Source organism: Hydra vulgaris, chromosome 03 (genome assembly GCF_038396675.1).
Source record: "Hydra vulgaris chromosome 03, alternate assembly HydraT2T_AEP".
Lineage (NCBI taxonomy): Eukaryota > Metazoa > Cnidaria > Hydrozoa > Anthoathecata > Hydridae > Hydra > Hydra vulgaris.
This window is the reverse complement of record NC_088922.1, coordinates 48,002,638-48,024,527: the sequence shown is the minus strand read 5'-3', so window position 1 is coordinate 48,024,527 and position 21,890 is coordinate 48,002,638. Positions and strand designations below refer to the sequence as shown.

The 21,890-nt window shown below is 28.5% G+C and overlaps 1 protein-coding gene and 2 long non-coding RNA genes across 3 annotated transcripts; 2 read left to right on the top strand and 1 right to left on the bottom strand.

The window, feature by feature from the left end:
- Positions 1–12,437: 12,437 nt before the first annotated feature.
- On the top strand, positions 12,438–13,863 carry LOC136077757 (uncharacterized). Its single transcript, XR_010637255.1, has 2 exons — positions 12,438–12,523; positions 13,668–13,863. It is a non-coding gene; the product is annotated as an uncharacterized LOC136077757 (long non-coding RNA).
- A 4,401-nt stretch (positions 13,864–18,264) lies between these two features.
- LOC136078220 (uncharacterized) lies at positions 18,265–20,151 on the top strand. The gene is made up of 6 exons (XM_065793481.1): positions 18,265–18,305; positions 18,722–18,787; positions 18,909–18,997; positions 19,082–19,187; positions 19,427–19,532; positions 19,634–20,151. Exons 2-6 carry the CDS (start codon positions 18,743–18,745, stop codon positions 19,735–19,737), a joined length of 450 nt encoding a protein of 149 aa, XP_065649553.1. The 5' UTR covers positions 18,265–18,305; positions 18,722–18,742; the 3' UTR covers positions 19,738–20,151.
- On the bottom strand, positions 19,417–21,211 carry LOC136078221 (uncharacterized). Its single transcript, XR_010637613.1, has 3 exons — positions 21,018–21,211; positions 19,791–19,904; positions 19,417–19,701 (listed from the first exon to the last, which is right to left on the bottom strand). It is a non-coding gene; the product is annotated as an uncharacterized LOC136078221 (long non-coding RNA).
- Positions 21,212–21,890: the final 679 nt, after the last annotated feature.

Below are 21,890 nucleotides of genomic sequence, written 5' to 3'. Positions count from 1 at the left end.
AAAATATTCCTGATCTGCTAAGAAAATCAAACCAAACCTTGAAAAAATATCTATCGTGTTACTCAGGTCTATGGTTCAATGCGTGCAAAAGATGTTGCAGCAAAAGTGAAAGATTTAAAAGAAGGTAGCCAAAAGAAAGAAAGAAGAAACTAAAGAAAAATTTATAAAATGTAAAGTTGAATGTTTTTGCAAACAAAGGAAATGTCAAGCTTTTGGCCTAAAGCAATGTCCTAATTGTCTTGATGTTTTCCGTTCAATTTGCAGCAAAGTGAATTGCAGAGTTGATGGTGTTAAACTGGTTATGCTTTTACCAGCAAATCAGCACTTCTCCACATCTAAAAGACTGATATACGACCATTATAACAAATGCAACGACAATCAATAATCTTTTTTTGAATTAAAGTAATCAGATAAAGTACTTTTTTATTTATCTATGTTATCTTAACATTGTTGTAGTAGCCTATTATTATAATAATTTAATAAAGTCTGCAGCCATTTTAGATGTCTGTGTTATTACTGCTGTGTTCAAATATTGTTTTTAAGAAAAATATATATTATTTTCTTTAAAAAATACAATGGTAATTTATTATTGTTGTTTTTTATTTTAAAGCATAGTCTATAAAGTGAATTCTATAAAATGTACCCCAAAAACAACAATAATACTTCCTTTCTTTATGAGGGTGTTGTAAAGGTTTATAACTACTTGAGAAAAAAAACTTTTTTCAGTATCTAGTTATAATCCATAGGTAATAGAAAAACTATAGTTTGCTAACTTATTCTCTGATACGGCTTCTAGGCCCCCACAAAACAAAAAAAACTACACACTTTTATAATTGAATTTTTTACTCTAGTGCAAATACCAAAGTATTTAACAAATAAAAAAACCACTAAAGCTGCTTTAATTTATAGGCTGACGTATTAGCTATTATAATATATCAAGTTTTTTGAATCCTGAATCTTTTTTTACATGCTAGGTCACTTGAGCCAACATTGTGGTTTTTGCGGTATGTATACCTGTAGTAATGTTTCAATAAGTTTTAGTTACAGTAGAGAAAATTGCATCCATTTCTTTAAGATTTCAATAACTTTTAATGATTAAGACTTTATAACATGTTAATTTAGAAATATTTTTAAATAAAAATAAGCATTACCTTAAAATTTTATTGATTTCGTAAATCTGCCTCTTTAAATTTTTAGGTTTTAATACCTGACCAATTAGCTTATGATTTAAAAGATAAACATCTTACAGAGGTTTAACTATTAAAATCATATCTAAAGTATAATGTAAGGTAGCATTAGCTCCAAATCACTAATATGAAAAAGGATTTCAACATATTAGTTTTCAATTTTCAAAACATAACTTTCCTTTACAATGATCTCAAAATAAAGTGCCTAATATTTATTAGCATTAAAAATAACACATTAGCACTCACATTAAGTAAGTTGCAGATCTCATCTGAAAAAATATCTCATATAAAATTGCTAGGAAAACTGGATATCTTGGTAGAATAAGCAAACATTATACTCAATGGACTAAAAAGATAATCTTTCTATCTATAATTGCTCCCCACTATAAATACTATGCTTCTATTTTTCTTGATATTAAGAATAACTTGAACACCTTAGATAAACTACAAAACAAAGCAATGAGAATCATATCAAAATGTGACTGGTCAACTCACAAAACAGAAATGCTAAAGTTCCTTGGTTGGATCAGTGAAAAAATTAAATAATTTTTAAATCACTGATCTAAAGCAGTAACAGTTTGACACAAAACACTGCCATATAAACCTCTGCTACAAGTACATCACTTGACTGGCAAGGTTGACAAATCTTGCTCTACACGTTTACCAAGTCACAGCACTTTAAAAACACGGAAACAACATAGTATGTACATATGTACCAACTATAATAATGTACATATATACCAAGAAGCATATGATTTTTTTTTTTCATAAGAACTGTAATCCTCATAACAAAATTTAACCTTTACATACAATAACATGTGACATGTCAAGTCAGTGTTGGCCCCAATATCTAATTTGTTTTTCTAAATTTTTAAAAAAGAACAACAATAGTTAATAGCATCACAGAAATTTTAAAGTAGTAATAACCAATTTTTTGGAAATAGCATTAGTATAACTTTTTTGTTGCATAAAAATAATTAGGCCTCATCCATACCCCTTATTTTTCTTCAAAAAAATAAAATAGCAAAAATAAAACTGCTAAAAAAAAAAAAAAGCCCAAAGAAAAACTAACAAACAAAATGTAAACGATTTAAAAAATTAATAGGAGTGATCCTTTCAACTATATATCTAATAAAAATGTTGTATATAACTATTTTCTATGCTTAGTTCAATTATAATATGACCTTAACGATGATTTGTTATTTTAATATGATTCTTTATGCAATATTTCTAAACTAATAAATAATAATTAAATTCTAAAAGGAAAAAAGTTTAAACTCGTTTTAGAGATCTTTCTCCCATGACTGCGTGCATTTTGAGAACGTGCTCTATAAAAGTCTAGTAACTAATGAAACGACGTTAAACGTTTAACATTTCTGTAGCAATTACGCATTATAAATAAAGTATCTTTTAAAACGGTAATTAGTTTTTGAATGTTTTTTATAGCTTGTAATAAAATAAATAATTACTTGTAAAAGTAAATAAGAAATCGATGAGCGTAACAAAGTAATCGATGAGAGCAACAGCAAATGAAATTTCAAAATGGTAGCAAATTTTCAGGCGACAAATAATATATTGACTTATATCTTAACTTGTAATATCTTAACTTATTGTTTAACATCAAGCTCTTAAATATCCACTCTTAACAAATATCTGAAAAATAAATGAAAAACAAAAACTCAGCTGATAATCCTGACAATCTTTTGCAACGAAGGAATTCTCCACGAAGAACTTCTTTAGTAATACTAAATCAAAAATTACATAAAATGTAGTAATGAAATCTCAAGTAAGTAATAAATGAATAATCAATAATCGCAATAAATTTAATAAATATAGAAAAAAACACTTAGCTGGTAAATGGGGCCTATATGTTATATAGGCTCCATTTACCAAGGGCGGCACTTGGTAAATGGAGCCTATATAATATATAGGCCCCATTTACCAGCTAAGTGTTTTTTTCTATATTTATTAAATTTATTGCGATTATTGATTATTCATTTATTACTTACTTGAGATTTCATTACTACATTTTATGTATTACTAAAGAAATTCTTTATTATATATATATATATATATATATATATATATATATATATATATATATATATATATATATATATATATATATATATATATATATATATATATATGTATATCTATATATATATATATATATATATATATATATATATATATATATATATATATATATATATATATATATATATATATATATATATATATATATATATATATAGACTACATTAATGAATGTATGGATAACACATTATCTTTCTCCACTTTCTTGAAAACGTTTGTAATAAACAAAAATTAGCAAATACCATCTTTATCATTATCTATCAGTTTATATGTTTATGTATATATATATATATATATATATATATATATATATATATATATATATACAATAACGCCATTTTATCACTTATAGAAATTCATTTATGTACACAAATGACTAAAACATTAGTTTTGATTATTTATTTTAAATGATAATACAATGATGTACAATGTACAGTAAAAAAAACAGATTTACAGCAAAGAATTACCTCAAGAAACACATTAAAATGCTTTCTTGCGAGCCTTGACTTCTGCAAATCGTTTGATTAACTCATCAAAATTCACATGTTTTGCAATTTCGTTTTCTACTGATATTATGACCAAGCTCATCAAACGAGACTGGCTCATTGTGGAGCGGAGATTGAAAAACTCCTCTCACAAGAAGCCACGTACACACATATAGTTAGAAACAGTTTAAGAGCTTCAGTCACGTTTGGCAACGATTCACGAAAGTCCATTTCGGTGATAAACTGAAGCATTTTCAAGGATGTCCATGCAGCTGCAATGTCTAATTTGATGCCAGAAGCCTTCAGATGCCTTCTCAGTCTCTTTACTCTTTAGCTTTAGCTTTACTCAGCCTCTTTAGGCAGCATTTCTTCCTCCTCTACATCTTTGAAAGTTTCTGTAAACTGATGGGCATAGGTTACAATTTCTTCATCAGCTGCCTTCAAAAGATTACCTGTGTGTACAAACAGCAAACTTTTCATCCACAGTGTTCATCGAGGTCAAACTTTTTCTAATTCTACATGAATGTGGTCAATGCACTCGAACATAGCACGCTTCAATTCTTCCTGTGGAGTTAAACCTGCATCTTTAGCAATTACTCCTGGCATCATCTTTTTCACTCGCTTGCGTTTTCTGCTTTCAATATCAATGCCCATTTCAGCACAAATCTTGGTCACATATTCTACAGCATTATGGACCAGAACTTCTCGACTCTCTTCTAAAAAGGTCTTCAAGCTTTTCAGCTTCACAACACACTTTTCCAAGCTAATACCTTCGATTTGAAGATATTTTTAGGCATGATTCACCTCGAGTAGAATGTGGTACCATAAATGCAAGAAGCAAGAGAAATTGAAATTACAAATGTTTGTCATTAACACCTCCGCTGCTCCTCTCGTATCTAGGTTTTCAGAAGCATCACAAAGCTTTTCCACAGCCTTAACCAACTTTTCGAAATGTTTGAAGATTGGTTTCACGGCATCGTGATGAGCACTCCACCTGGTATCATTAAGTCTCTTCACTGTCACTCCAACGGTTTCTTTTAGGACCTCCCATCTATGTGCTGAACATGAAAAAAACGTGTACACACTTTCTAAAGTTCCAAAAAATGTGACACAAACAGAAACACTACCAAAAGCATGTACGCCACTTAGCACAAGGCACAAATATTGCTTTTAGATTAAATTCTTTAATTCTGGTTTGTACTCCTGTATGAATGCCAGACATTGTCGTGGCATTATCGTATCCTTGGCTTCGACAAAGCTTTAAATCCAAGCCGTCCTTTTCAAGAGATTGAACAATTTCCTGTGTTATGGAGTCTGCCTTTTTCCTACTTAGAGGAGTAAAACCTAGAAATGATTCTTTCACTTCCACGTTCCTGTTGTCAATTTTCACATACCTTATGACCTGACTCATTTGTTCGGTGTGGGATATATCTGGCGTGCTGTCAAACAATAGACTATAGAAATTAGCTTTCTTGATTTCACAGATTAATTTTTGTTTTACAGCATCGCCTAAAAGAGATATAAACTAATTTTGCACTGCAGGCGATAAATAAGAAACTGGAATCAATCCTGATTCCAATGATTGCTAAAGCCGTATGCTGTGCTCCTTTAAAACAGGTTCATAGCTTGAAAGGACGCTGACAAGTTCCAAGAAATTACCACGGTTTTCAGAAGCAAAGTCTTCCCTGTGGCCTCGAAAAGGCAAATTCTGCTTTGCCAAAAAAAGTGTTATATCTTAGAGACGATGCAAAATGTCTCTCCATTTCTTCTTCTCTTTTGCCATTACGTCTTGGTGAGCAGCGTCGATGGTTTTGTTTTGGAGAAGCCATGCTTCAAGTGTTTTCCATTTTTCTAAATTGTTAATATGCAATTCCGAGTTTTCGTGATCTGATACTTTAGGATTCAATTTCCACCAACTATTGAATCCTGTGACGAAACTTGATTTAGTCGTTGGATTATCGTTCTTATCAAACAACTTGCAACAAAAGCAAAACAGTGATTTTTTTTCATGAGAAAAGACCATCCATTTCCTCAAAATCTGTTCTCCACTTGGAAGCTTCTTGTAAAACCAGTTTTTTGTCAGCTGTCTAGTTTGACCCTTTGAATTTTCTCCTGGTTTATGAACTGGATCAAATGACCCCCCCAAGTTCTAGTAAATTTCACTGCCTTGTCTTATAGCATCGGTTCTGAGATAATCTGACATTGGAGTGGGCCAGTTTCCAACATCATAATTTAATGTTAAATCTTCTGATTCGTGTACTGAATTTGCGTCTGATTCAGAACGTATCGAATTGGTTATGTCTTCTTCTTCTTGCCTTTTGTATTGTTCTTCTTCTCCTTTTTCTTGTTCTTCGTTGCTTGTTTGTTCATTCCGTTGGCCATAGCTTGTACTTGGGCCTTCTAAAGATTCAGGGGCCTCCTCTGGCCCTGCTTCATTGTTTGCCTGGGATAGTGTCCTTTTAGTAAATTTAAGTATTGAACCCGACAACCGCTGTAGCTCTTGTTCTTTGGCATTTTGTTTTTTCTTCTTTTCCCATCCACTGGGATAGTTTCGTTTCATGTTATCAACAGGTCTCTTGACTCTGAAAATAATTGTTCTATTTTAGACAATAAAGTATTGAGAAAATAAAACAAACCTTCGCGTTATGGGTTTGAAAATGAACCAAACCTAATAAATAAACACTGTAAGATAAAACTGTCAAGTTTTGAATTACATTTTTCGGCTATTTTCTTAGAAAAATTTCAGTATAAGTAACAGTATAACGATGTTTTCACTTCGCTTGTTAGTAGATATCTATTTAAAGTGAAATGTGCGCACATGAAAATGTAAAATTTCTGGTTTTAAAATTCCATTGTTCTATCGTTGTAGGTTTTCAATGGCCTATTGTTCTATTTACGTATCAGAGCTTCGCATGTCTCCACGAATAAAGTTAGATAATTCTTAAGGTGTGTTTAATAACGTTTTTCATTGGAATTATTTTTTATTATTATTATTCGTAGTTTTACTTTAGAGACAGGGTGCGGATTCACAGCACTTTCGTAAGCCCAAAATTTGCGTAAAGTTTGCGTAAGTTTTGCTTAAGTTCAAAGTTACGCTAAGTGGTATTCACAAACCTTGCGTAACCAAAAACTTACGAAATTCTTAAGTTTTTACGTAATTTATTACTTACGCAATAAATCTAAAAAACGGTATTCACAACATTTTCCTAAAAAGTGCTCAGAAAACTTTACGCAAGAAAAGTTACATCTGCTGTTTTTTGACTTAGGTTTGGCGTAACTTTAAATCATCTAATAATATTTAAAAATGGCGTTTTTATTATTATTATGAAAGATTTCAGATTTTGTTTGTTATTGCCAATAAAATATAATTTTATCTTAATTTTATACTTTTTTTTGTTTTCTTATACCCTAGGGTATGAGAAGTAAGAACGAAAACAAGAAGTTAAAAAAAAACACTTTAGTTTAGCACTTCCATTATTTTATGAACGTGAAATTTATGCTAAACTAAAGTATTTTGTTTTAACTTCCTGAAGCAATGCAAGACAAGCTGCATGATCTGATCAGGGGTGTACCCAGACCTTTTTTGGTACTATAGGACCGGTATGGGCGCCAAAAAATTGCCTCAAAATAATAATTTCATGTTGTTTTTGTTTTTCTTTTTATATTAAAAATAGAAAAAAAAGTTCTTTCAAATGCTAGTTTTCTGTATAATTTAGTTAGTTTATTTAGCCAGTAATGTTTACAAATAAGGTTCGCCGCAGGTTCAGAGTTAGGGCTAAATAATGTGCATTCACTGATGGCATCATACAGGAAGCCGAATAATTATCTTATATAAGCCCAGGGTAATACAATTTATATTACCCATTTGGATTTGAATAAATATGCCCGAATTACTTTTTAATTAGTGCTCTCCCATGTAATATTTGGCGACACTTTCAAACACCTCCACCCTATATAAGAATGTCACGTGTTATTTGATCAGCCCCTATATGGTTTTGCTACATTTTTAAATATAGCAACAACAACAACAAAAAAAATAATTGTAAGTAAATTTAAGCCCTGTCTTTAAAAAAGAAACATTCACTGCTTGGTCACATTGCCCTGTGTGTCTTAATAAAAAAAGAATTAGTAATACTAACTACTTCCTTTATACAAATAGTTATAAAATATTTGCCTTAAATTTTGAGTAAGTTTTTGCGTAAGTTTTGCCTAAGTTTTGCGTAACTCGTGCGCAACCTTAACTTTACGCAAATGCAGCGAAAAAGTTATGAATACCAAATAGTTACGCAAAAAATATTTTGCGTAAGTTTTTCGTAACTTTTGCTCAGCTACGCAAGAGTTGCGCAAAAGTTGTGAATCCGTACCCAGAGCAGCTGTTCAAAGGGGAATTTAGATGTTCTCATTGTATATTAATGTGCCTCTAATTTAGTTAGTTGTGTGTTTTCTGTTTTGACGTATATTATATTTAATATATTATTTATTATATATATTATATTTATTATATTTACAACTAATATTGTGTTAATTGTATTTATTATATAAATTATATTAATTTATTAATTATATTTTTTATATTTATTATATTCATTATATTAGTTATATTTGTTATATTAATTATATTTATTATATGTATCATATATATTATATTTATTAAATTTATTATGATAATTATCCTTATTATATTTATTATATTTATTATAATTATTATTCTTATTATATTAATTATATCTATTATATTTATTACATTTATTAATGTTCACAAATAAGCTAGATATTAATTGGATTTATGAACCATAAGAATAATATGGGGGATTTAAAAAAAATCGATTTTAATTTTAATGTTTTCAGAATTTGGGTTCCCCAAGATGAATGTTATCATGGTCTCGGGCTTAAATTTGTCCATGCCACCTATGGTAATAGCTCCTTCCATATGGGAAATTCGCTAGGACGAGCAAACAATATCAAAACTAAATGTTTTCGTACTACTGATAAAAATTATTGTTTACCAAAATAGGCTAGGCCTACTCATTTTTAAGTTCAAAATCGGGTATTAAAAACCAAGTAATTAAATTGACAATACGGATAGTGTTTAAGGACAGGCCCTTTATGTGGCTTCAACATAAAACGACGTGTGATATAAATTATAACCTGATAACTAAAATTTTCTCACGCAGCCTTGTTAGGCCTATATGCAGGAATAAAATTATAACTTACCATGTAACTTGGTAATGACTAACTGAAAACGTGATTTGCTCTCGAATTATTGAGGTACTGAATGATAGAGTATATTAATCACATTAACGAAACAACATAAACATCCGTCAGTCTGCCTAAACCATCATGAACCATAGACTCGTAGGTAGGGCGGGCGAATCTATTTATTAGTACTCGAGGGTGTGGGGAAGGAAGCTTCGCGGAGGGCCTCAAAAACAGTCACGGTGGTTGTTTTTGGCCAAGATGTCGCTTCAATTTCTTACATTTTGGTTTGTTTGATGTGGATGTTTATTATCTTGGCAAGCAGATACGATCATGTTTCAGGTTCATTTTTGCTGTAAACAATTATGATTACAGAACAAAAATGTTAACTATTACAAAATCCGGCTGAAGTAAAAAAAATATAAATTGCATTAACATTTGGGGGCCTACTCCCAGACGGGGCCTGGGAGTAGACCGCTCCCCCGCCCCACCTTCGGTACGCCACTGCCTACTTTGAACAACGAATTGAGACATTTTCTTGCTTTTCTTCACAACGAGGAACTTTTTCTTTTTGTAAGATTTATAGCCACAATTTCTCTTTACTCTTTGTATAGTGGAAGCACTTGTCTTAAATTTATTCGCTAAAGTTCAAACCGAAATCTCCGGTTTTCTGTCTAAGACATCTTTCACTTTTTTATCAAGATCTCGTCTAACAAAACATTTTTTTCTTCCACTTCCTGATTTCCTTTTGATTGTACCAGTGTCCTTAAATCGTTTCACAACGCTTTGCACTGTTCTCAAAGCAATCAGCAACTCTTTAGAAATTGTTTTGTTTGATACACCAGGATTTTCAAAAAAAAAGAAAAAAAATTTCTTGATTTGATGACGTTTCAATTAAAACTAATTATTTTGATAACAGAGTTGTTTAAATTTTGAATAACACTGATAAAATGACATTTTAAAACAATTAACAATTTAAAATAATGCACGGTTTCCGTAAACACCACATCAGAACACGCGCAGATTTTTTCTGGCACATGTCTTAAACCATAATATACAGATTATGTTAAATATGACTTCTTCAACTTTAAGATTTGCAATATCTCAGGAATCATGATTCTTAGAAAAAGTCAATTTTTGTAGATAATTTCATCTAAAACTTTTACTTGATCAATTTTTTTTGATAAAGTTTACCGAATCGGTAAAATTTGAAAAACCTTTTTTTTTTCAACTTTTGACCTTGAATAACTTTTTTGGCAGATGCAGGATCGGTGGTGAATTTTGATATTTTATTTGTAATAATGTCCCCAAGGTCTGTACCAATTTTCAGCTCTATGCGAATTATTGTAAACTGAAATTTCTATTTTGACCGGACTAAAATGGTAGCAAATTACCGTTTACTAAAAACTATTGAAACAAAGCGGCCATACAAATAATATAAAAATGGTCTGTGTTGAACAGACATAACAAAATCCGGGAGCGGGCAGCTTGGTTTACAAACATGAAATTATGTCACGTTGAAAACTATGAACATAACGTAACCTTTAAAAGACAATTTAAAACATTTTTGGTAGCTAAATGTGATAGTATATTGTAAGTATAAATGTGATAGGATAGTAAAAAAACTATTTTAAGGTTTTTTGGCTCATAAAATGGACTTAAGACTTTATTGATTGTGGTTTTCTGTTAAACCGCAATAAATAACGATTAGAAGGCTATATGGCCCAGACAGAATATGCGAATAAATATCAAATTGTATTTAACTTATTCACAAAAAAAGGAGTTAAGACAAATTGGCTCTTATGTCCAGATATGTTTACTGCACATATTAGTAAATAAACTAATTAGTTGCGCAATGAGTTAAACGCGTACAAAAAGTATATTATTGAGTTTAAGGCATTGATTAAAATTGCTAATCATAATGTAATCAGTAATCTTTCTTCTTACTTTAGACAACTTTATGGAGGGAATGAGGGGAATAGGTAAAAAAAAATTATAATTATATATTTATTTATATGTAAATATAATTTTATCGATTATTCTGAGGTATATTTTTTGTCTTTAATGTCTGGTAGAAGCATAACTGGTGTGACTGTAATTTAGATTTTATATATTTTGTATGGAGAAATATGTGCAATAGGTGAAAGAACTATTTAATATAAATATGACACTTTTAAGCTGTTCGCACTTTACTCATATTTTTATTAAAATAAAATTTTTCACATGTTTTTTAATTTACTCTCTTTTTTTTTATTTTTAGCATCCTCTTCATCCTGTGAAAATGGTGAGGTTATGCTTTTTATTTTGATAAAATAAAATTGCAAATATTTATAATTTTTATTATATTCTTCTATTTATAATTTTAGACTTGTTAACATTTGAGTGCTTTTGTGATTTTAGATTCGTTAACATTTGAGCAGTACAGAATTTATTGCTCCCAACAGTCTCTTTCGGAAAGGTCCTTCAATAAGTGGTGTAGTAATGGGGGTACGGATGAGCCCTCCTTCAAATGGAGGGCTCATCCATACCGGGGTGTTGGGAGGCACCGAAGAAAAAACAGCAACCAAAATGTTGTAAATGTCTATTAGTGAAGATATTTATAACTTTTTTGTTGCTGCTTTTTCTTCGGTGACTTTTTTTATTTTTTTATTTTTTTAATTTTTTTTTTTTTAGTTCGTAATTTTTTTTTTTAATTTGTCATTTTTTTTTTTTTAATTTGTCTTTTTTTTTTTAATAATATATTATATTGTATATTTGATTTGTTTTGGTCTTTTTCAGTTAAAATTTTATTTGTCTTTCACCAATTAAACTTAAATATAGTTAAATTGATTCATTACCCAATTATCATAATATAATGATGCTACATTCTATTGTTAAAAATAATTAATTAGCTGTTTAATTTATTGAACTCACTGCTTTTAAAATTTACTATTAGCCAAGACAATATATTTGGCTATATAAATGCAATTTATTTATATCTCAATTTGATTTTTTATCTTTAATGTTTATAGTTTGGCTCCTTGAAGCATTTGTTATTTTACTTTTTAATCGTGGCCTTCTTTATAGAAGGCCTTGACACAGTGCGCGATTTTTTTTGACTGAAGACCGGTTTTTAAAAACTTCTTATAAACGCAAATTTTGTTTGGATAAAGGAGTAAAATATTGATTGCTATTTTTCAGAAATATTTAAAGTTATTCTTCAAGTGAATTTAAATTAAATAATTTAGAATGCCTTTAAAATGCTGTGTTCCAAAATGTTCCTCAAATTACAAGTCTTCAGGTTGTAATGTATCGGTATATAAATTCCCTCGTGAAGAATCTGAAAAAAATAAATGGTTTATGAGTATTGTAATAAAATATCACATCCGCCTAAAATATCACATCCCCCATAGAAAAACCGAAATCGAGAATGCGTTTTCAAGTTACTGCACTTAGAAGTGTATCTAGCACGTCCGAAATATTTAATTACAAAAACAATAAAATTAAAAACGCAACGATCAAGATTCATAAAGCGGTTTGTAAATAATATACTATAAATGAAGTTAGCATTAAATGGTAATATATTTTAAATTCATACTTATAAAACTTTGATCTTAATATTTTGCGTGACAATAATTATATAGATTACACATGGGGGATGTGATATTTTAGATACCAAATACTAATACTTTTAAGTATTTAAATAGTTACATAGGGGGATGTAATATTTTAGAAGCCTGAATAAGGGGGATGAGATATTTTAAGTAGAAATTTCAGCTTCTTATTGTGATATATATACAGATTACACATGGAGGATGTGATATTTTAGATACCAAATACTAATACATTGCAGTATTTTAATAGTTACATAGGGGGATGTAATATTTAAGAAGCCTGAATAAGGGGGATGAGATATTTTACGTAGAAATTTCAGCTTCTTATTGTGATATATATACAGATTACACATGGGGGATGTGATATTTTAGATACCAAATACTAATACTTTGCAGTATTTTGAATGTTACATAGGGGGATGTAATATTTTAGAAGCCTGAATAAGGGGGATAAGATATTTTACGTAGGAATTTCAGCTTCTTATTGTGATATATATACAGATTACACATGGGCGATGTGATATTTTAGATACCAAATACTAATACATTGCAGTATTTAAATAGTTACATAGGGGGATGTAATATTTTAGAAGCCTGAATAAGGGGGATGTGATATTTTACGTAGGAATTTCAGCTTCTTATTGTGATATATATACAGATTACACATGGAAGATGTGATATTTTAGATACCAAATACTAATACTTTGCAGTATTTAAAAGGTTACATAGGGGGATGTAATATTTTAGAAGCCTGAATAAGGGGGATGTGATATTTTAGATACCAAATACTAATACTTTGCAGTATTTAAATGTTACGTAGGGGGATGTAATATTTTAGAAGCCTAGATAAGGGGGATGTGATGTTTTACGTAGGAATATTAGCTTCATGTTTTGATAATTAGTCACCACATTTACTGAAATAGTGGTAGAACTTTTTTATTTCTTTCAGCTTTGTTGGAATATGTAAAAAGATATATGAGATATATATGTATACAATTTATGTTTATTTACAAAGCTTATAATAAATTTACAATTTTTTGTATTCTTTATTTTCATTATTTTACTTTAGCTTATTAATTTTTAATTTAATCTTCTATTAAATTTAGATGCGATTGAGCTAACAATTAAAAAATGCAAAATTGTTCAACCAAGACTTAGAAAAGGCTTTTTAAAATGCCTAAGGCTTTGATCAAGTTAATGAGTTCTAAAGATTCAAAAAGAACACAACTAACACATTTTTATGCTTGTATTTTTATGTGTTAGTGCATAAACATTTAAGGAAAAGAAATAATTACTGTTTGTCATTGTTGTTTCTTTTTTTGTATATTTTTAAATTTAAGGAGAGAGGGCTAGAAAATATTTGGAATCTTTTATTAAATAAAAGAAGCTTCTTTATTATTCCAATAAAGTAACAATTTTAGAGTATGATTAAATTAACATTTTTTTTTGGGTGGTATGAGAGAAGGTGCCTCTGATTCTTGAATCATTTTTGAATCTTCTCAAGTCCAGTTTAGAAATCGATTTATATATATATATATATTTATAATGATAAATGTAAAATCGTTGTCAATTTTTTTATTAAGAAACATCACATACCAATGTGTAATGATAAAGAATACTGTACTAATACTGTATGTGCATTGTAGTATATTTATAGTACTGTATAATATTATGGAAAAGACGAACATAAAAAATTTGGGAATTGCGATTATTTACTGTTAACTAATTTGAAATCAAAACAGCATGTTGATTATTGTTGTTTTAAGCCCACTGCGACATCGAAATGCTTTCGCGAATATTTTAATCATTTCGACAACGAAACAATTGAGCAATAATAATAAATTTCTATTTGTACACACTTATAATATTTGGTTTATTTTATTTACTTAATGATACAAATGCTTTAAACCGTGTCCCACATTGTACGACGAGGATTTCAACAACAATTAAAAGTGGTGTTTATAATGACAGTTAGATAGCGAGGAATTTGACAAGTTTAAAATAAGGATGAAAGCATGTTGGTTTAAATAAAATGATTAAGTTAGATAATAAAATTGACTATCGATTCGATTGGCATATGAAAGACTTTTTAATTTTAATTCAACGAGTCGAGTACAAACGCGTAGCCGTGGTAACAAAATTCCGAACATAAATTGCCGGTAATTATAAATTTGTCAAACAGTTCGACTTGAGCAGTTTAGAAAAGGACTGAGTTTAAGCAAAGTGAAGTGAAATTATATTAGTAAATATTTATTATTTGAGGTTAAAAGTTGAGCGCACAAATTTTTGTTTTAAATACACCTACGTCTGACGTGTCAGAAACCCAGAGCTATTCAAATTTTATTACGCATAATACTGGTCTCAAACATCTTTAAAAAACATTGAAAATATTTAAATAATATTCTTGTTACTTTTTTATTCAAAAGTTTCTATTCTAATTATTAAATATTTTTACTTTTCTTCAACTTAATTTAATCTAAGTAGTTTAATTTTCTACGTGTAATCTTAATACTAAGTAGGCATTGAAATTTATCCCCCTTCTACTACTTGCCTTACCGAGTCACACTTTACCTACCAAGGCTAGTCGTACAGGTTAGTCAACAAAATGCCTCTCCAGACCACAACATAAGTCACAATCTTTCGGCGAAGCCGTCAGCAAGTGTAGCCTAACTGCTTTCCGTATGAGCCATTAAGACATACTTATTGATTTTCTAACGATTATGTATGTATATAAATAGTCCCTAACTCAAAATATGTAAACAGGTTTGATATACTCATTACAATTTTGAAAAACTTAAAAGTTAAAAATGGAAAAGGTGAAATAAAACGAACATTACTTTAAAAACATTTTAGCATATTTAACAGAGAGCACTTATCCAGCTGGTTTTCGAAAAGATGAAAAACGAAGTTTGAGAAATGTGTCAAAAAGTTATTGTGTGCTAGGTACTGGTAATAAAAAACAAAACTCAAATTCAATGATTTCATTGAAATAAATAAAATCGAAATTATACTTGTTCAATATTTACTACCCTTAGATAACAAGTTGAAGCGTAGAGTAAAGATATGTGGAAATTTATATTATGCGGATATTGTTGTGGATACGAAAGAGCAAAAAAAATTTTTTGCTGCGGAACATGACAGTCCTTTAGGGGGTCATGGTGGCACCAACAAAACAATAATGAAAATAATGGAAAAACATTATTGGCCTAATATTACCGGAGATATTAAAAAATGGGTAAAGTATTTTGCTTTTAAATTTATTTAATTGCATTATTTTTATTTTATTATCATAGTAAGTTGTAAAACCACTACCATCGGCCTTGGGAAAATAAGATAAAAAGTTAAAAAAGGAACAAAAAAATAACTCTTTTAATAGATAAAACAATGCATTCGATGTCAAACATCGGGTCAACTGCTTTCCGCATCCGAACCTTTACATTCCATAATAGTAACTTAATAAAGTGTTTTTTAATATCTTTCTAGAATTCAGAATCCTTAATTTAGTATATTATACGAATGTATAATGTATTATGTTTACTTTGTTATGTTGCATTATGTTGAAATCTTGTGTTTAGACCAGAGTATGGGAAATTATTGGTTTAGACTTCGCCGGACCATTTACTAAAACATCAATGGGTAACAGATACTTCATGAGTTGCACCAATTTATTTTCTAAATGGCCTATTGCTTACGCATTACCAAATAAGGAAGCAATAACGGTAGCAAGAGCGATTATAAATTTAGTTACAACCTTTGGTTTTCCATCCGTCATACTTACTGACAATGGAACTGAGTTTTGCAATGAGGTATTTTTTAATTTTTTTTATATAATGCAGACCCGTAGGAACAACATTAGGTCGAATCCTTTAAGGATGAATTAGAATAAAACCTTTTGATTTTGTATAATACAGCATTTACGATAGCAAGTAATAAAAATAATTCATTTTTTTCCGTTATTTAATTAGTTAAACGATGAGGTATACAAGATCTTGGGTATCGAACGACGAAGAACTGCTGTTTATCACCCTCAAACAAATGGACAAGATGAAAATACAAATAAAAATATAAAAAGGTGTGCATTATTTTATCATTGTTTAAGTTCAAAATAAAATAATGATAATAACATCATTATTTTGAAATTGCGTTAATTAGGAAAATCAGAAAACTTGTCGACGAAAACCAGTCAAACTGGGATGAGTTTCTAGATATAGTTTTATATCCATTACGAATTGAAAGACAAACGTCTACAAAAGTGTCACCTTTTGAGTTGATGTTTGGTGGTCGTTCACCTGTTTGCAGAAGTGAGTTCAAAGAAGTAAGTATATTTGGATATCATTTTAAGCAATTATATTTACTTTCCACTCATAATTTAGTATACCAACACCAGTATGCATTGTTATTTAGGAGGTCGGTCTTTTCCCCGCAAATGAAGATGAAGTTAAAGCTGAAATCGAAAAAAATAAAATTTATATTGAAAACTTAACCAATTTGGTCACTAAAGTAATCACTTTTACCACTTAACTTTAATTTAATTTTTAAGATACCATCTTTTTTTTTTTTTTTTTTCTAATTACAATAGTTATAAATTTTAGAACATTACAGAAGCTCAAAAGAAACAAAAAAAATATTACGATAAAAGAGTTTCAAAAAATATCAAATCTAATGAAGAATGCATTGAAATTGGGGACAAAGTTTTGTTACTTGATATTAGAGGGAGAAGAAGCAAAGGCGCAGCTTTCAAGCCACGGTTTAAAGGACCTTATGAAGTAAGCGATATTACAAAATGTGGAAATTACAAACTGAGTAGTAATAAAGTTATTATAAAAGGAACCCACAAAGAGCCCATGTTAAGAAATTTCTCGAAGGCATTTGTGATAAAGGTATGCGCACAACTTATATACAAGTTTTCCAATAACTACTTTTTTTAACTTTTAAAAAGAAAGCTAAAGAGTTTCATGAACATTATTGCTAAACAACCAATTTTTTTCTAATTTGAAAGACTTTTGTACCCTCTACTTTAGAAACAATTACAACAAAAAATGAAATAGAAATCGAAAAAAAACATTCATTGGTGGAAAGCATAAAGGGTAAATAGTAACAACAGATTTTCTTTTTATGTTTCAACTTTTGGTCTGCTTAAGCATTTTTTTTCCATATTTTATTTTTTGTTCAATTTTCTAGAAGCAAATAAGGCAGAGCAGATAATTAAAAGCTTTGTAGTTAAAGATAGTGAAGGTATGTCTTAAAAAATTACCTTTACATTTATATTTGTTATCTTTTTATTTTAATTTCTATCCAATTTTTTAGAGGCAAATAAGGCAGAGGAGACAATAAAAAGCTTTTTAGTTGAAGATAGTGAAGGTATGTAATAAAAAAAATACCTTTTTATTTATAAGTGTTGACATTTTATTTAATGTATGGTAGATTTGTAGAGGTATGTAGATTTTGTAGAGGAGGCAGATTCAATAAAAAGCTTCGTAGTTACAGACAGTGAAGGTATGTATTAAATAATTGCAGTTTCATTTATATTTGTTATCCTGTAATTTTATATTTATGTTCAATTTTATAGACGAGACAAATAAGGCAGAGGAGACAATAAAAAGCTCTGTAGTTGAAGATAGTGAAGGTATGTATTAAAAAATTTTCTTCAAATACCTTCATGTTGGATTTTTATTTTAATTTATGTGCAATTTTCTAGAGATGTTTTATACAAAAAAAAGCTGCATAGTTGAAGATAGTGAAAGGTATATATTATTCAGTGGCGCACTAGTAAACTGAAGATTTCTATGTAAACTTACCTAAATAAAATCAATTTTAAACATTATCCCTACCCGGTGAAAAAATAGAAGGTCTAAAAATTTATAACATTATGCTATCTTCTGTAAATGTAATACTGTCGTTATTTTATTTGATGAATCTATATATATATATATATATATATATATATATATATATATATATATATATATATATATATATATATATATATATACATATATATATATATATACATATATATATATATATATATATAGATTATTTTATTTGATGAATATATATATATATATATATATATATATATATATATATATATATATATATATATATATATATATATATATTTATATATATAATTTAATTAATACAAATTTATTTACAGAAAGAGCTCTTTAAATTAGAAATGTTAATATGCTGCATGGTGGCAAAATTCCATTGGACGCTGGCTGTATGTAAAATAGTTTTTTGAAATAGTTAACTTCTTTGAGTTCAAGAAACCTAATTTTCAGTGAGCTTTTTTACAGGGAACCAAAGTTAAAACTTAACATTAAAACTTACTTCTGTTTTAGATAATTAAACCAGATGATAAAACCATTCATTATATAAATCCTATGGGAGAGCTGATTAATTCAATAAAAAAAGAAGAATCCAAATGGAAGTATGATGACTTTTTAATCTAGTGATTGGTATCTCAAAATTTTGTTTTTACATCTTTTATAATTTTTCTACTATTATACTTCAGTCGTTACTTACAACAGAGATATGGTATTATTGAAAAGTTTAGAATATTAACATCGCCACATGCTAAACAAGCTGACAGTATATCATGTGGAGTATTTTGCCTTAAGGTAACATTATTTAACTAAACAAAAAAATTTTATATAATATTGTTTTTATTCTTATATTATTATTATCATTATATGTACAAGAAACCTTGGCATTTACAACATCATCAGTTGAGTTTCAAAATGTGTGTGAATTTTCTCACTTGTGATATATATATATATATATATATATATATATATATATATATATATATATATATATATATATATATATATATATATATATGCAGACCTATTGTTAGTTTGCTGAAAATTATATAAATGGAGAAGAATTAGTGAACACCTTTCCAATTGAAGAAGTGAATGCATATAGGAAGAAAGTGGTGCAACTACTATTAGATGAAGGAGGTTAGTAAGGTTGTTTATAGTGTTAAAAATATTTATATTACTTTTATATAAAATTACATTTAAAAAGAAACGAAAAAAAAATGATAAAGCTAAACCAATAGGTCAAAAATGTTGGCAGGATAGTTGGATGGATTGTGTCGTATTTGCGGAAGTGAAACTGGTCCAAAAACTAGAAAAAATCAAAAAAAAGATAAATGGGTATTAAGAAATATTTCAATTACTTTTAAACATTATTTTCAAATAGAAAAATGATTTAACCTTAAATATTTATTTCTAGATAAAATGTGACTTTTGCATCCCGAATCGATAGTACCATATAGGATGCATTGTTTTTAAAAATAAAACTTCATTTTGTTGTGAACAAATTTATTACTAAAAAGTAAAATTAATAATAAATAATATAACATTTATTACATAATAAATCTTATAAAAAATTAACCAATACAATGGTTGATATTTATAACTTTAATAAATACATTTTAAAACATAAAAAATAAATTTATACAATTTATTTAGGTTTTCCACGAAACACTGCTAGAAGTTTAAAAAGAAAAGAAGAAATCTCTCTCTCTATATATATATATATAATAAAATATATAAAAATATATAAATTAACATGCAAAAATTTGTAGCACATGAAAATTTTGAAATATATTATTAAACGTATAAACAAACTTTGGTTTAAGTTTAATTTCACAAATTACCAAAAGTCAAAATAAGTAAAATATAGTAATTGACTTTAGACATTGTAGTAATTAAAAAACAAATTTCCATTCAATAAAATTGTATAACAAATTACATTAGAGTTCAAAAAGTTAGATATCAGTTAAAAAAAAGAATTTGCTTATAAAATAGTGTGCGAAAGAGATCCCCCTATGTAACATTTAAAATACTGCAAAGTATTAGTATTTGGTATCTAAAATAACACATCCCCCATGTGTAATCTGTATATATATCACAATAAGAAGCTGAAATTCCTACGTAAAATATCACATCCCCCTTATTCAGGCTTCTAAAATATTACATCCCCCTATGTAACATATAAAATACTGCAAAGTATTAGTATTTGGTATCTAAAATATCACATCCCTCATGTGTAATCTGTAAATATATCACAATAAGAAGCTGAAATTCCTACGTAAAATATCACATCCCCCTTATTCAGGCTTCTAAAATATTACATCCCCCTATGTAACTATTAAAATACTGCAATGTATTAGTATTTGGTATCTAAAATATCACATCCCCCATGTGTAATCTGTATATATATATCACAATAAGAATCTGAAATTCCTATGTAAAATATCACATCCCCCTTATTTAGGCTTTTAAAATATTACATCCCCCTATGTAACATTTAAAATACTGCAAAGTATTAGTATTTTGTATCTAAAATATCACATCCCCCATGTGTAATCTATATAATTATTGTCACGCAATATATTAAGATCAAAGTTTCATAAGTATGAATTTAAAATATATTACCATTTAATGCTAACTTCATTTATAGTATATTATTTACAAACCGCTTTATGAATCTTGGTCGTTGCGTTTTTAATTTTATTGTTTTTGTACTTGAATATTTCGGACGTACTAGATACACTTCTAAGTGCAATAACTTGAAAACGCATTCTCGATTTCGGTTTTTCTATGGGGGATGTGATATTTTAGGCGGATGTGATATTTTATTACAGCTATCGCCTTGTGGAGTATGTAAATATGCTTAGCGTTTCACATTTTTTTCTCATGCTTTAACGTCATTATTTTTATATAAATGGGTCAATTTTTATAGAAATGGGTTAAAGGAAAACGTAATTGACTATTTATATTAAAATTGCTAATTTTCAAAGGTCATATATTCTAGGACAATAATAAGGAGACAGAAGAGTAGGTATTTTTATAGAGTTAGACTAAATTTTTTATTAGATATTTTAGAGAAATGATTAATAGCTCAGAGCCTGTGTCAAAAAGGACTAATACTAATGTTCTTTTATGTATAACACTTCAAGGATATGATTTAATCAATAACTGTGTGGATTCTTCTTGATTGATGCCTAAAAGATTTTATGAAGGCAGTTCTGGATTATGTTTTTATTGTAGTTTAAAAACATGCCAATAGTTCAAAAATTATTCTGCGTAATGTTTTTTGGATCATTGGCATGTAAAATTGAAAATTCCATCATTATTGTGGAAAAGGTTCTGCTTAAATGAAAAAGCTTACAAAGTGTGTTCGGCAAATTAGTTTAACTAGTTTCAATGGTGATGATTGATTGGTGAGAAACTTATTTACTTTTTATGTTTTAACTAAATGTTTTGTTATTGTTAATTATTGTGTTATGAGTTGTTTGTGAGGCAGTT

Excerpts from the sequence above, each read along its gene's own strand:
- LOC136078220 (XM_065793481.1), top strand. The coding sequence starts at position 18,743 with ATGTTAATATGCTGCATGGTGGCAAAATTCCATTGGACGCTGGCT. Across the intron at positions 18,788-18,908 it reads AATTCCATTGGACGCTGGCT|ATAATTAAACCAGATGATAA; the intron begins GTATGTAAAATA and ends CTTCTGTTTTAG. Across the intron at positions 19,533-19,633 it reads ACTACTATTAGATGAAGGAG|GTCAAAAATGTTGGCAGGAT; the intron begins GTTAGTAAGGTT and ends CTAAACCAATAG.